Source organism: Carcharodon carcharias, chromosome 23 (assembly GCF_017639515.1).
Source record: "Carcharodon carcharias isolate sCarCar2 chromosome 23, sCarCar2.pri, whole genome shotgun sequence".
Classification (NCBI taxonomy): Eukaryota; Metazoa; Chordata; class Chondrichthyes; order Lamniformes; family Lamnidae; genus Carcharodon; species Carcharodon carcharias.
In genome coordinates, this window is record NC_054489.1 from 32,662,849 (window position 1) to 32,677,819 (window position 14,971).

General features: G+C 43.8%; 1 protein-coding gene across 2 annotated transcripts in view; it reads right to left on the bottom strand.

Annotated features, from left to right (window-relative positions):
• The window catches only part of LOC121269222 (tumor necrosis factor receptor superfamily member 16-like), a 179,560-nt gene that overhangs the window by 142,483 nt on the left and 22,106 nt on the right, over window positions 1–14,971 (bottom strand). For both annotated transcript variants that reach the window (XM_041173766.1, XM_041173765.1), the window contains exon 2: window positions 7,796–7,934. In XM_041173766.1, coding sequence (XP_041029700.1) covers window positions 7,796–7,934 — 139 coding nt within the window. The remainder of the gene's footprint in view (window positions 1–7,795; window positions 7,935–14,971) is intronic.

Sequence of the window (14,971 nt, forward strand, 5' to 3'; positions counted from 1 at the left end):
CATCCCGCTCGTGGATGAGGTTTCCTAAAAATCGTAAAGGCAGCTCAGCTTTTTCGCCCGGCAGCATAAAATGCAACTTAGTTACCTAGTTAATGGCCTCAATAGGCCTTTCAATTATTGGTGGGTGTGCAGCCGACTCCGGCATGTACCCACCAAACAAAATATCGCACGAGTTTGCAATGACGTCAGGACACATGTCAGCGTCATTGAGAGTCATTTTATTTTTTGGTGTGTTGGGCACGCACCTGCATGCCAAATGTAAAATTCTGCCCCAAGTATGATTATTCTATCATGCATTTCTTTCCCTTATCACCTGCTGACTTCTCACTTTAAGAAACACTAATCTACTTCCCAGGTCTGTCCTGAAATAAGATCCTGCAATGTTGTTAAAGATCTTCGTAACCAAGTCTGGCTTCTCAATATGTATCAGTTCAGAACCTTTTACAATAGGAGCCAATTAATTAAAATTTCAGTAACCTTCTCTGGGAATTTGCTCACATATCCACCACTCCGTGAGAAAAGTTTTTCTTTTCAATTAGATAATCTTATCCTTTTCTTTCCGACACCAACTGAGCTACTGTACATTTCCAGTTCTTAAAATTTTTACTAAAAAGCAACAGTGGAAAAATATACAGATAATACTCTGAGACAGTGAGATAGAAAAGAATTGTGATGCAGTATGAAGTCAGATCCTAGATGAAAACTCTAATGTCAAATAAGCTGGGTTTAGACTAAACAGAAGTAGAATGGTTTTAATTCAGGTATGATTCTGGAGTCTGACCAATGTTGAAAACTGTTTGCAGTCACTTTAACATTGTGGTCCCATCAAACCCTTGGGCCAGGATTTCCTGGTCGGTGAGCGGGACGGGGTGGGGCCTGCTCGCTGACCCGTAAAATGACGCGAGATGATGTCGGGTGGAACTCCCGACGTCACCCGGCCTCATTTCAATTTTCAGGTCGGCGGGGGCGCAGCCGAATCAGCTGTGTGCCATTGAGGCCATTGACAAAGTCATTAAGGTGACTAGTGGACCTGCCCATCCAATGTTAAGGTTGGCAGGCAGGCCGGGAGCCCTGGCAGGCATTGGAAAAAGCATCAAACCTCATCCACGGGTGGGATGTCGTTTCATGTAGGTTTTTAAAAATTTAATAAAAGTGTATTTAAAAGTGATGGACATGTCCCAACTCATGTGACAGCGTCAGGGAATTTTTTTTTTGTTTGTTTTTAAGATTTTTAGTGTGCAGCCGACCTCTGTGAGGCAGCACTTAGCTTCAGAGAGATGAGTGCGCTCTTTTGTGCACATAATTGGCCCGCCCGCGTAAAATGGCAGCATGCCCACGAATGGAGGCACCAATCAGAGCGTACCTCCACGTACCCACTCCTGAACCTCCCCCCGCCCCGATGGGGGGAAAATTCTGCCCCAAATTTAGTTTTATCTAAAGCAGGGATGGCTCAGTAAACTCAGTCAGAATAGAGATGCTAAAATGATGATTGTTTTATCAGATGGTTAAATTTAAGAAATGGTTCGGCTCCGATGTTCCACTCAACTTCCTGCTGTTTAAAAAGTAATGAAACAACACAATGTTAAATAACTATAAAGAAATAATGATATAAGTACAGAACAGGGCAGGAGTTGCATATTGAAAACGCTTTTGAAATGATACTTAATACCTCAGCACAGCTTTAAATGCTTAAACATGTACACACTAAAAATAGGAATGAAAGGGAAGTTCTTATGGTTGCACAGATTTTTACCTCATGTAGATCGTTTCCATTAAAATCCATTCTAATATTACATTATTCCTATGTCTAAACTATTCTTTATTCTAGTGCTATTTGCCTCTAGCTGTCCTCTGTGCCACTTGTTTCATCCCCCTGCCAAATTAGCATAAACCCTCCACCACAATAATAGTTAAACTTCTAGCAAGGTCATTGGTCACAGGCTTGTTGAGGTGCTACTTGCTCAGCTTGAACAGATTCCTCCTGCTCCTGGGAACTTGAAGCCTCCTTCCTGCAACATGCCCCCAGCCTTAAGCAGGCAGGAAGAGGTTTCTGTAATTACACATAAAAAAGCAAAACATTTGGGGCAGAATTTTTCAAATATACTTGTTTAAGGTGAGCGGGCCTGCTTTGTGTACATCTTCTCCGGACTTTTAAAAGCTTTATTCATTGGTTTAAAATTGTTCAGCCCCCTCAGGCAGCTCCTTGCCTTCAGGGAGCTTTCAGTGCGCGCTCTCCCGCGCATGCGCAGACTCTAGCGTTCGCTCTCCTCCCACCCCCACACCAGCAGTGCTGAGCTTCTCAGCGTGCCTCTCACGCTGGCTTCCCATTAATTGGCCACCAGCATGAAATGGCGGTCGGGGGCCAATCGGGAGCGGTGGGCCATTTCCCAGCTGCCCCCAGGCCCAGCCGCCATGCCCGCTCGTTGACCTGAAAATCCTGTCCCTTTATTTTACTATCCCTATACTCACTCGTGACTAGTGTGTAGCACTTGGAGTAATTTAGCCTTTGTGGTCCAACTTCTTAAAGCATGTCTTCTGGTTGTTCCTCTTACCCCAGCCTCAACACCTTCAAAATGTTCTGCACCATCTCAGTGATGACCTTTACCCTGGCATTGGGCAGCAGAGTCATGGGGAGGGGCGGGGATTATGGGGGTGGGGGAGGGGGCAACACAATATGCAGAACGCATGATGGTGCTTGCAGGAAAGCTTCTCCATCTCCCTTGGTCATCAAGCACCTCATGACCATTGATTTTTCTGTGCCCTCCTGTGCAATCTTTTGCCCAAAATACCATTAATGTACTCTAGGTTGCATTCTCCCATGGTGCCATCACCCTCACTGGTAATGGAGTGTTGAAAGCCAGCTTAAGGGTGCCATGCTCCCCAGAGGATTCCTGTACCACCTGCCTCTTCCTATTCTACCAGGTGGCCACCCACCTACTCTCCTCCTGAACTCTCTGTAGTTGCAGGGTGACCACTCCTAGAACATGTGTTCCAGGAAATTTTCAGTCTACTTTATGCAGGCTGCGGTACTTCAGCCGCTCCTCCAGCTCAAGAATTTGACATCTTGCAACTGGATGCACTTCCTGCACACATGGTTCTTGAGGGCATGCAAAGCATCCTGACAGTCCCACAAGGCACCGGAATAGCAGACATTTGGTCTCAGCTGTCCCATCGTTTTGCTTAAGGAAACCCACTTAGATCTGAATGATTACTCTGATTATGTACGGACATACTCTTCCTTGCCTGGTGGTCTCCAGACAATAGAAGTCAATATGGGGAACGTTGCCAATAGTTTAGAGTGTGGGAGTTGTCAGTGAATAACGCCTGATATCACCAAAATAATTAAAGCAACCTTCTGTGAGAAGATACACAATACATTGAACAGTGCTGGAGAAAATGGAAGGCCCCAAACAAACAGTCATTCCAAGTTATAAACCACTTTTGTGCAAAACAAGCATTGCCCTGACCAGATGTCAGAAACAGTTTTACCAACTAGAACTTTCAAATATATGCAAAACAAGTGCATGTTGCTTAGATGAAGCACTTAACATTAACTTGTAGCATGAGCGTGCAACATTTTAATAAACAGGTTCAGAATTCTTGTATCTCGTTGAATGTCTCCTGCACTGTTTCTGAAAATTTGACTTCAGCAAGTTACTCTCTTGCTCTTACGTTACGAAATGACTATGTAATAACTCTGCTATTTCTTTCTTCTAATCTTATGTTTCTCTTGATTTTTTTCTTGTTACCTTTTGCCCACTTGTCTTTAGAATTGGAAAAATTCCCCTGCCCAATAGAATTGCTTGTATGCTTTGAAAGCCTGTGATTGGCCCCAGTGTTACTACTTGACGCCATTGGTAACTGGTTCCCTTATGAACAGCCTTAATTAAACCAAAATCAAAGTCCAGTTGTAGCCTCAATAATATCACCACTTCCCTCCTGCAGATATAAAAATTAACTTGCATCACGTAGGCCAGGATTTTCCAGCCCTGTCCACTGCTGGGATATTCCAGTCTCACCAGAAGTCATCCCCTGTGGTGGGTCCCACAATGACGGGGCCACAGTGTCTTCTCACCTCTACACATGACAAAGTGCTTCCCAGTCAATGAAGTACTTTCAACATATTGTTACAACTGAAATGTTGTGAAATGTAGCAATTAATCAGCAAAGTCCCACCAACTGCAATGAGACAAATGACCAGACAATCTGCTTTGTTGATGTTGGTTGGAGAACAGTTCGAGAATTCCATTGCTCTTCTCTGACGAGTGCTGTCAGACCTTTAACACCCAACTGAGAGGGCATTCAACAGACAGCACCAACAACATCACAACATTGTGAAATAAGTATACACAGATTTACCAGAATAATTCAAATGTGCTTTTTAAAAGGGCATAATTTCTACAGGACTGGCCTGAATTTTACTGTCGTCGGGCGTGCGCAATCGGTGAGTCCGGGAGCCGCTAGGAAACGGACCCTGGACCACAGTCAGCCCGCAATCTTGATTTCACACTGGCTGGCCAGTTAACGGCCAGCCAGAGTGAAACACATACTGAGAAGCTCAGCGTTGCCAGGGTGGGGGCAGGAAGAGAGCGGGCGGCGACGTCACCGTGGGCAAGGGTGAGCGCTGCAAGGGAGCTCCCTGAAGGCAGACAGCTGCCTCAGGGAGCTGCAAACCTGCAAATAATGAAATCAAGCTGTAAAAAGCTGCAAAAAAAAATGTCCATGCATCACAATCAAGCACCTGAAAACATAGCATCATAAAAATGCTCTTCCCAGATATTTATTTTTATTTTATTTCCTAACGGAAATTTCATCCCACCCTTGGATAAAGTTTAATAGAAAGTGTAAAGGCCGCCTGGCCGATTCACCCATCTGCCAACTTTAAGGTTGGACGGGCCACGAAAAATCACTGACAATTGCGCTGTTAATAGGTTTAATTGCCCTCTTAATTGTTGATGGGCACACTTCCGACTTTTGCGCGCACCCACCAAACAAAACATCGCGCGATCCCATCCCCATACTGAAGCAGTTTACTCATTATTTACCATCACTGTTGTTGCTTCATTTAATTACTTAAATATGCTGTGGTTAAGACTTTTGCATGTGCATGTATGAGGCACACGGACAGGTGTGCAATTGTTCAACATTTTTCTAATATGCTTGGAGCAATGCCACAGGTTGTGGAACAGAGTGGTTGCAGATTAGCTGTTCAGTTGGATTCCACACAAACAAATAGGCAAAGTGAAGTATCTTTCTTAATAGCATTCAAGGAATAACATGAGAAATAGGAGTGGTATTGGGCCATTTGGCTCATCAAGCCTGCTCCGTCATTCAACAAAATCATGGCTGATCTGATTACAGCCTTAACTCCACTTTCCTACCTGCCTCCCAGAAACTGAAAATTAACTCATTCAAGCAGAAATGGCTCTGTAACAATTTTCCATTTGGCACAAATGGCATTATTCATGTTAACATACAAACAGTGGACTTATATTAAATTCTTCTGAGTTAAGGGAGACATTAAACCACCAAAAATAGCAGGAATAAGATTATTTTTGGGACAAGCGTTGACTCAGTAACATCAGCAATAATAATTTATAGCCTTGCCTTTTTTTTTAAATCAAGCATTTAGTGTGTTACAGCATAAAGCCAAAAACAACTGATTTAAATTGAGCGTGCTGAAAACACGATGGCCTGAATACTTCGAATGGCGAGGTTTCCTTTCCCGCCATACCAAGGGTCCTTAAGGAATACATCCCCGCCGACTCTACCTGCCCCATAGCCATTCCATGTTTGAATGAGCATCAATTGGCTGCAGGCGGGGCTTCCACTCCTCACTCGTAAGGAAGTCCCGCCTTAGCGAGCTGCCAGCCAATCAGATTAGCCAGCAGCTCTCTAGTCCCTGCTGCGGCAGGAGCTGCAGTGGACAGGAGAGTAAGTGCACAAAGATGTCTGAACCTAAGTCTTGGGACTGGACAGCAAGGTAAGTTTTTGGGGTTTCATAGCATGGAGAGTAGGGAAGGGCTTGTGGAGGGGGGGGGCGGGGAAGTGGTGTGGGTGGGGGGGTGGTGGACAGTGGGCGATTGTGGTGCTGGGGGAGAGGCCAGTGCAGGAGGGAGATCCATTGACCACCAGACCTTAAGGGTGGAGCGGGGTGGGTGAAGGGGGGGCCCAAAGGGGCTTCTGATGGAGAAGCCCACCCCCCTTCCACTTCCCATCTGAGGCCTAAGCTCAATCATTTTCAGGCTTCCCTCGCACCCAGAAAATCATCCTACCAGCCGAAAGACTGAAGCTGGGTGGGAAATGGCCCTTAAGTGGCCACTAATTGGCCACTTAAGGGCCTCAATTGGGGCAAGGGCGGGCAACATAAAACCTGTAAGATTGGGGCGGGCAGGAACCCAGAGGGAAGCCCATTCCTTCTATTTCACACTCACCGCCCCTCCCACCTAAACACCCACCAGCAGAGGCATGAAATTCAGGCCAATAGTTCTCTTCATGTATGGCCTCTCTCAACAATCGCTGATCAGTTCTTACCCAAGTATTGAATAAATGAGATAGTCCAAGGACTTGTGTGTAGCTTCAGGCTGCAAGATGTACTTTGTAAGAAAGCTCAGTAACAATCGCTTTGCCTGAATAGTTAACCCAAGATTATAAGCAAAATCTTCTATTAAGGTCATTAAGTAGCTACACTGCTAGTGGCAGCCTTCCATCTCATAAGATGATGTGGCACTGTTGTGGCCAACTCTGTGTTCAACAGTGCCTGGTGTTGCTCAGGAGCACCCCCCCCACCTCTGGCATGGTAATCTCCGCTGCATTTGCTGCAGAGAAAAAAAGTGGGCATAGTTTACATTATGATTGACTCTGAGAAGCATAAATATTCTCAGAAGTTAGAGGCTGCAAATTAAAAGCCTAGATCTCCAGGTTCCAGGAGCACTGGTCTGCCGGAAGTGCAGTGGAACAGAACTCTTGGCTACCTACAGGGTTAGACCTCGACCTCATCTAAAATTGTTATTAACGGTCATTAACATAATTGGGGTCGGCAAGCGGCCTGAATCTGTGAGTGTGTCAGAGGCACCTGCCACCGCAGATACAAGGAATGTTAGAGTGGCACCATGGCACTCAGATAGCAGAAGCTCAGAAGTTCAAAGAGAAACTGGAAAATGTTTTACTGGCAGTCTTAGAAAGGTTACCAATCCCCTCTTGTATCCATTATCTTTACTAGGATGTCAGCAATGCATGGAATGAGCCTTACAAGTGTGTCACCAGCATGATTCTCAGGGTAGCTCAGGACTCCCCCTCACTCAACTCCCCGGCATGGAGAGTGGCCTAGAAAACTCGCCCATCCCCTCCCTTTCCACAATTGCACCCTCCACCACCACCCCTCCACAACCCAGTTACAGTTTCATGTGCTTTATGCATGGGGCAGAAACTTGGTGAAACTGGGTTTCATCTAAGATCCCAGTCTCTATGTATTGATGCAGCCTTTCTCCTTTTTCACTGGTCCCTGGAACTTCAGTGCCATTATTTCTGGATTTGATTGGTTTTGAAATAAACATAGATATGTTCAGCTTTTTTTTTTCCCCCACGGAATCATTATTTACCACGAGAGAAGAAATTGGAGTATGGATTGTGGATTTTCAATATCTAAGAACTTCATCCATATTTTGTATTTGAGGTAAACAGGAAATATCCAAAATCATTTTTCTTCAAAAGTGGATAGTCCTCTTCAAAGGCAAGTTCTGTACTAACAACAGAACACAACAGAACAAGGTATCATGTAGCAGAGTGTACTTACTGTCCATGCATTGCTCACATTCCGTGTCTTCAGCTCCACATGGTGTCTTCACCCCTTCCCCAGGAGGACACATGGAACAGCATTTCCCATCATTGGTATATTGTCCTGTTTCACAGAGTTCCACAGCATTGTGAGACACCTGTGTAAAAAAAAATCAAATCACATGATATAATGATAAAATTTGCATACATTTTAGGGGTCAGTATATATCATGAATATCAGTAAACCAGCAAGCAATAGCCCAAATGTTTGAACAGAAAATGCAGGAAATGCGCAGCAGGACAAAGAGAGTTAACGTTTCAGGTCAATGACCACTCATCAGGAATCCCGATGAATGGCCATTAACCTGAAACATTGGGTAGAATTTTCCCTACCCAGGGTGGCAGGCTTAGAGACGGGGGTGGGCAAGTGGGGTGGGGAGGGGTAACCAGGAAAATAAGGGGGAGCCATGTTGGGACAGCCACCACTAAGGAAGTTTTGCAGAGGTGGACAGGAATGCAGATTGGGTACCCGTGCCATGGGTTTGCATAAATTTACATAATTAAGGGCCAAATTAAGGGTGATCTTCTGACCTAATCAGTATTTTGCCACCAGAGTGGACCCCGCCACGTGCAGATGTCGCCAGCTTAATGGAGGCAGCCTTACTGCAGAAGAAGTCGGGGGAGGGGAGGGATACATTGGCTCCATCCACATAAGAGATTGCCGCATGAATCAAAGGTTGGTCCCCCACCACCTCACTGTGGCCTCAATGATCCAAGTGGAGGGGCTTCCTCACCACTCCAAGGGCCTCTCCACCCCACAGCCCGTCCCCCAAAAAATGATTTTTTTTTATACATAAAGTAGTTCATTGGATGTGAAACACTGAGAATTCTTAAGGACATTGGAAGACACTTTATAAATGAGGTCCTAATTACAATTATTATTCTTTGCTAAATATTGACCATAAAATTAATTCTTTGGAAGTTCCTGAATGTTCAGTTTGTTTCACCATGGCTGTCGTGTATTGCACTGAGAAAAATTAACACAAACTCAAGTGCAGGCAGCCATTGATAACAACTTCAGTTTACACCTCCCCAACAGTGAGGGCAGTATAACAAGATGCTCAGCTATTACAGTATATTACATTCCCTCCGTACTAAAAAAAACTTATGCATTAAAATGTAAAATGGTACATCACATAATTTCCAAAATAAACCAACATCAGCAGTACCTGAAATTTAACAGACTATTATTGTTTCTATAATTACCACTGAAACATTTTTGACCAATATTTCCAGAGTAATTTACATGTAAAGAATACATTTTTTTTCTTTAACACCAGCATGTCTTTAACAAAAATATCATTTGACAAGGAGCAATGAAAAAAACAACTTATTTCTTCCTCCTTTCTACACACTTCAAATAACCTACCTGCCTTCTTTCTCTTTCTCTCTGGCTATTTCCATTAGCTTGACTCTGTTCTCTCAACATCTCTTACTGTGTCATGTCTGAACGTTGACTTTTTGACTACCAACTCCACTTAATGGTTGGAACTGTGATATTGATTGATGTATCTTAATCAAACTCACTTTGCTCTACCGGTGGATTCTGCGACACCAGCAAACTTTGTTTCTTTTTTTAGTTTAACTTTAGGCTGTAGGAGGAATTTGGACTCTTGGGGTAGAATTTTACCCTTCGTGGGCGGGCGGGTGTACGACATGCCGTGCGTGAAATAAAGTGCGTCGATATTGGACAAGCGTCCTGACGTCAATGTGCACTCTCAAGATAGTTAGGTCAGCAGACACATGTCCGCCGACCATTAAAACGCTTATTAAGGCCATTAAGTTACCAATTGTGCTGAATTTTTCACTGTCCATTCAACCTAATGGTTGACGGGCAGACAAGTAATCCAAGCGGCCTTTGTATTTTTAGGGAACCTCATCCACGGGTAGGATGAGGTTTCCTAAAGCAAATAAAAATAAAATAAAAATTTTAAACTTGAATTAAGAGTCACATGAGGAGACATGTTTTACGACATTTTTATTTTGTGCATTAGTATTTTTAAACAGCGCGTCATCTCCCTGAGCCTCGGAGATTGAAGCGCTCTTTCACACACATGTATGAAGTTGGCACAAGGCCCACTCGCCCTCCTCCCCCCCACCCGCATGGGCAGCGCTGAGCACTGCTGCTCACATTCCACACCCATATGAAATTGCGGTGCGGTGTCGATCACAGGGATGGTCAGCTTCCTGACTGCCCCTATCTCAGCCCCACCAAGCACCCGCAAGGGCAAAATTCTGCCATAGGTGGTTTATGAAGTTCTCCTTTTGTCAGATTTCCTCTTTCAAGCAAATGATCCACATAACACTGACAGAGTCTTTCTCCAATCTTCCCACGATATGTGAATTTGCCCAGTCTCTTTACAACAACTCCAATCACATAGGGGGTAGGCATTTCTTGAAGAGCAGTGGCAGCCCTACCATCCATTCTTAATTAGCACATTCGTTTAGATAATATCACCAACTTTAACTTTAACACCTATGTGTTCTATTGTACTATTGTTGTTGACATCTTTTGATGATCTGCTTCTATCACTGCTTGTTTGTCGCTACAACCACACCAACCCCCTCCACCTCTCTGTCTCTCTATCTCTCCGCCCCCCACACACACACCTTAAACCAGCTTATATTTCAGCTCTTTCCTGGACTCGAACTCAAGTTCTGTCGAAGGGTCATGAGGACTCGAAACGTCAACTCTTTTCTTCTCCGCCGATGCTGCCAGACCTGCTGAGTTTTTCCAGGTAATTCTGTTTTTGTTTCCAATCACATACTTCTCCTTATCACCTCTATGGTTTTTCACCATGACCTTCTGACCAGCACTGAACTCTAAATTTCATGCCTGGTGTATTATGACTCATCATCACTTTGTCTAGCTTTGATATTGACGTCAGGCTTAAGCAAACTAAATAAAAACAGAAAATGCTGGAACAACAGCAGGTCTGGCAACATCTGTGGAGAGAGAAAGAGAATTAACATTTTGAATCTGTATGACTTTTCTTCAGAGCTTAAGCAAACTAAGCCTTGTCCAATGAGCATGTTCAAATACTAACTCCTAAGGTGAGCAACCTGTTGTAGACTGTGGCATTACTCTGCAAGAGAACAGAAAAATGTCTGGCCTGTGTCAAAGAGAAGCACAGAAATTACAGCCTAGCTAGTCACCTAGCAAATACTTTTACAAATACCTCTTTATAATCTGCACACTTCTTTCTGCACCACCATTCAATGCTGGGTGATCTGGTGTTACTGAAGTATGTCTGACTCCATTCTTATTCAGAAATATTTCAAACTCTCCTGACCTAAACTGCAGATCATTATCTGACACCACCACCTCTCGCAATCCATGGATTGCAAGCCAACCTCTCAAAACCTCAATAGTTTTGGCATTTATGGTATTGGACATAGACTCAACATTTGTCCACTTGCTACAGCTGTGGATCAAAACAAAGTAATCTTTCCTTTCCACTTCAAAGAAATTGACATGTACTCATTCCTATTGTTTTCTTGAGTTTGACCATGGAATGAAAGGAACCTTGGTTGGGTCATTTCTTATTCTGAGACACATTTAACAACTTTTCACCAACTCTTTAATATCTGTATCTGCCCTTGGATACCAAAAATAGTTTCTTGCTACTGCTTTCATATGGACTATCCTTGTGTGCCTTTGATGAAGTTCCTCGAACAATCTCTCTCTAAAGCCTGGTGGATAATCACTCTTAAACCTCATAGTGGGCAACCTTGATCTACACTCAGTTCATTACATGTGAAATACTCCTGCAATTTCTCTTTAAGGGAGATTGTTGAAGCAAGCAGGAAGGGTATTTGATCAGCCAACCTTGCCTGACAAAGAATTTTGATGAAAGTAAATAGTTTAATGAACAATGAGAATCACTTCTTGTCTCAGTATTACTGCTGGATGCATTCGGGGAAAAGGCTACAATCCCTTAGATACAGGACAAATCAGTTCCTTTAGGGGAGATGGTGGCATAGTGATAATTTCACTGGACTGGTAATACAGATGCCCAGGGTAATGCTCTATTGAATTAAACAAATACATCTGGAATATAAAGCTAACTATCATCGATTGCTGTAAAAACCCATCTGGTTCACTAATGTCCTTTAGGGAAGGAAATCCTTACATGGTCTGGTTGACATGTGACTCCAGACCCATAGCAATGTGGTTGATTCTTAGCTGCCTTCTGAAATGGTCTAGCAAGCCACTTAGTTCAAGGGCAATTAAGGGATGGGCAATAAATGCCGGCTTTGGCAGTGTTTGGTTATTACAATATATTACAATGGCAAAATACAAATCCTGGGGAAATCCTGTAATCTGCATCTTTAATGTTCTGAAAAACCTGTATACTGCTCCAATCTAGGAACTGAGATGATCTGGATGTAAACTGAACTATTCTCTCTCTTCTTTTTAAAGGGAAACTGCCTAATTTGACAATTTAAAACCATGTATGAGTAAATGGCACAGTAACTTCAGATGATAAGCAAATGCAGTCAAATGTTGGTAAGTTGATTGGCTGGTAAGTGCTCAGTCTAAGGGACAGTGTGAGAGAAACCAACTTAGGACAAGTGAGTTAAGGTAGATCTATAAATAAAAATAAAATTGTAAAATAATAAAACAAAATTTGAAAACTTTAAAATTAAAATCAAACATTTAAGATAAAAAAGCAATAAAAATAAAGTAATTTTAAAAAACATCTAAAACATAGCTTGTAGTTAAGCCTATAACCTTTAACTGTCAGTGGTACTAGTATTCAATAAACACAGTAAATTGTAGCATACATAGGAAGAAAGTAATTAAAGTAAATTAACTAAATAACATAATTTAGAATGGTGGGACAGATGTTATTTTGCAGTTGTGAGATGTGGAAGCTTTTGGACGCCAAGGCGATCCATGACAAACAAGTCTGCAGGAATTGTAAGCAGCTAGAGGGATTCAGGATCAGGATTATTGATCTGGAAGCCGAAATGCAGACACTGCACAACATAAGGGAGGGGGACAAATATCTGGATACTTTGTTCCAGAAGACAGTCACACAGAAGAGGGTCATCTGTTTTGGTCAGCAGTGAGGGACAGGAGGATGTGACTGTCAGTGAGGTGGGTAATGGGACTGAGCAATCAGTAGGGAAGGAGCCTCAGGCTTTACAGTTGTCAAACACGTTTGAGGTGCTTACAACCTTTGCGGATGAAAGTGAAGTCTGCAAGATGGATGAGCTGGCTGGTTGGCCATGGCACTGTGGTATAGGAAGCCATTCAAGCGGGGAGAGCAAAAAGGAATGTAATGGTGGTAGGGGACAGTATAGTGAGGGGGATTGACACTGTTCTCTGCAGCAAAGAGCTAGAGTCCAGGCGGCTGTGTTGCCTGCCCAGTACCAGGGTTCGGGACATCTGCTTAGGGTTGGAAAGGAACTTGCAGTGGGAGGGGGAGCATCCAGTTGTCATGGTCCGTGTAAGTACCAATGACATAGGCAGGACTAGGAAAGAGGTTCTGCAAAGTCTATATGAGGAGCTAGTACCAAATTAAGAAGCAGAACCTCAAAGGTAATAATCTCTGGATCATTACCTGAGTCATGTGCAAATTGGCATAGGACAAATAACATTAGAGAAATGAATGTGTGGTTCAAAGACTGGTGTGGGAAAAGTGGGTTCAGGTTGTGAGGCACTGGCATCAGTACAGGGGAAAGTGGGGCCTGTACCGTTAGGGCGGTTTACACCTGAACCATGTTGGGACGAGTGTCCTCACAACTAGCATAACTAGGGAAGTATAGAGGGCTTCAATTATACAAGAGGGGTGAGGGATCAAGCTTGGGTAGAGGTAGCAATTCAAGGTGTAGGGTCAAGACAAGAGAGCAAAATAGTAATATGAGAAAAGAGGGTCAGAGAATGGCAGGAAGGGACAGAGAAAAAACTTAAGAATACATCAACAGTCAAAACTAGATGCTACAAAGGTAACAAAAAGACAAAACTGAAGGCTTTCTATCTGAATTCATGTCAGGGTGCATCTCGCTCGAGAACCGTTTCTCTGTGTTGGAAAATGGAGAGCGACAGCTCCTCTGGGGAGTGCAGCCACGCTCATGGCACTGTGCATAGCTCAGCTGCACAGGGGGAGGCAAAAGAGGGGAAGAGCAATAGTGGTAGGAGACTCAATAGTAAGGGGAACAGACAGGTGTTTCTGTGGCTGTAGAAGTGACTCCAGGATGGGACGTTGCCTCCCTGGTGCCAGGGTCAAGTTTGTCACTGAACGCCTGCAGCGTATTCTAAAGGGGAAGGGCAAACAGACCAGGATTGTGGTACATATTGGCAGAAATAGGTAGAAAGAGGGATGAGGTCCTGCAAGCAGAATTTAGGGAGCTAGAAAACAGATTAAAAAACAGGACCTCAAAAGTAATAATCTCTGGGTTACTTCCAGTGCCACACGCTAGTGAGTATAGAAATAGGAGGTTAGTCCAGATGAAGGCATGGCTGGAGAGATGGTGCAGGAGGGAGGGCTTAAGATTCCTGGGACATTGAGACCATTTCTGAGGGCAGTGGGGCGTGTACAAGGTGGACGGGTTGCACCAGAACCAGAATGGGACCGACATCCTTGTGGGGAGGTTTGCTAGTGGTTTTGGGGAGGGTTTAAACTAACTTGGCAGGGGGATGGGATCCTGAGAGGAGGTTCAGCAGGGGGAGATGCACAGCCAAAATTAGAAGAGAGAGCAAGTGAGTCAGGAAGGCATAGAAATTATAGGCCAGTTAAGGCACAAGGAAGCTTGGCAAAGTTGAATGGTATTTATTTTAATGCAAGGAGTCTGACAAATAAGATAGATGAGCTGAGGGCACAAATTAACACATGGAAGTATGATGTCATTGCTGTCACAGAGACATGGTTGAGAGAGGGGCAGGATTAGCAGCTCAATATTCCAGGATATAGGGTCTTCAGGCAAGACAGGGAAGGAGGTAAAAGAGGAGGGGGTATCACAATATTGATCAAGGAATCAATTACAGCAGTAAGGAGGGGTGACATCTTAGAAGGATCCTCAAATGATGCCCTTTGGGTAGAACCTAAAAACAAAAAAGGAGCAAACACATTGCTGGGCGTGTATTATAGGCCCCCAAACAGTCAGAGAGAAATAGAAGAGCAGATAT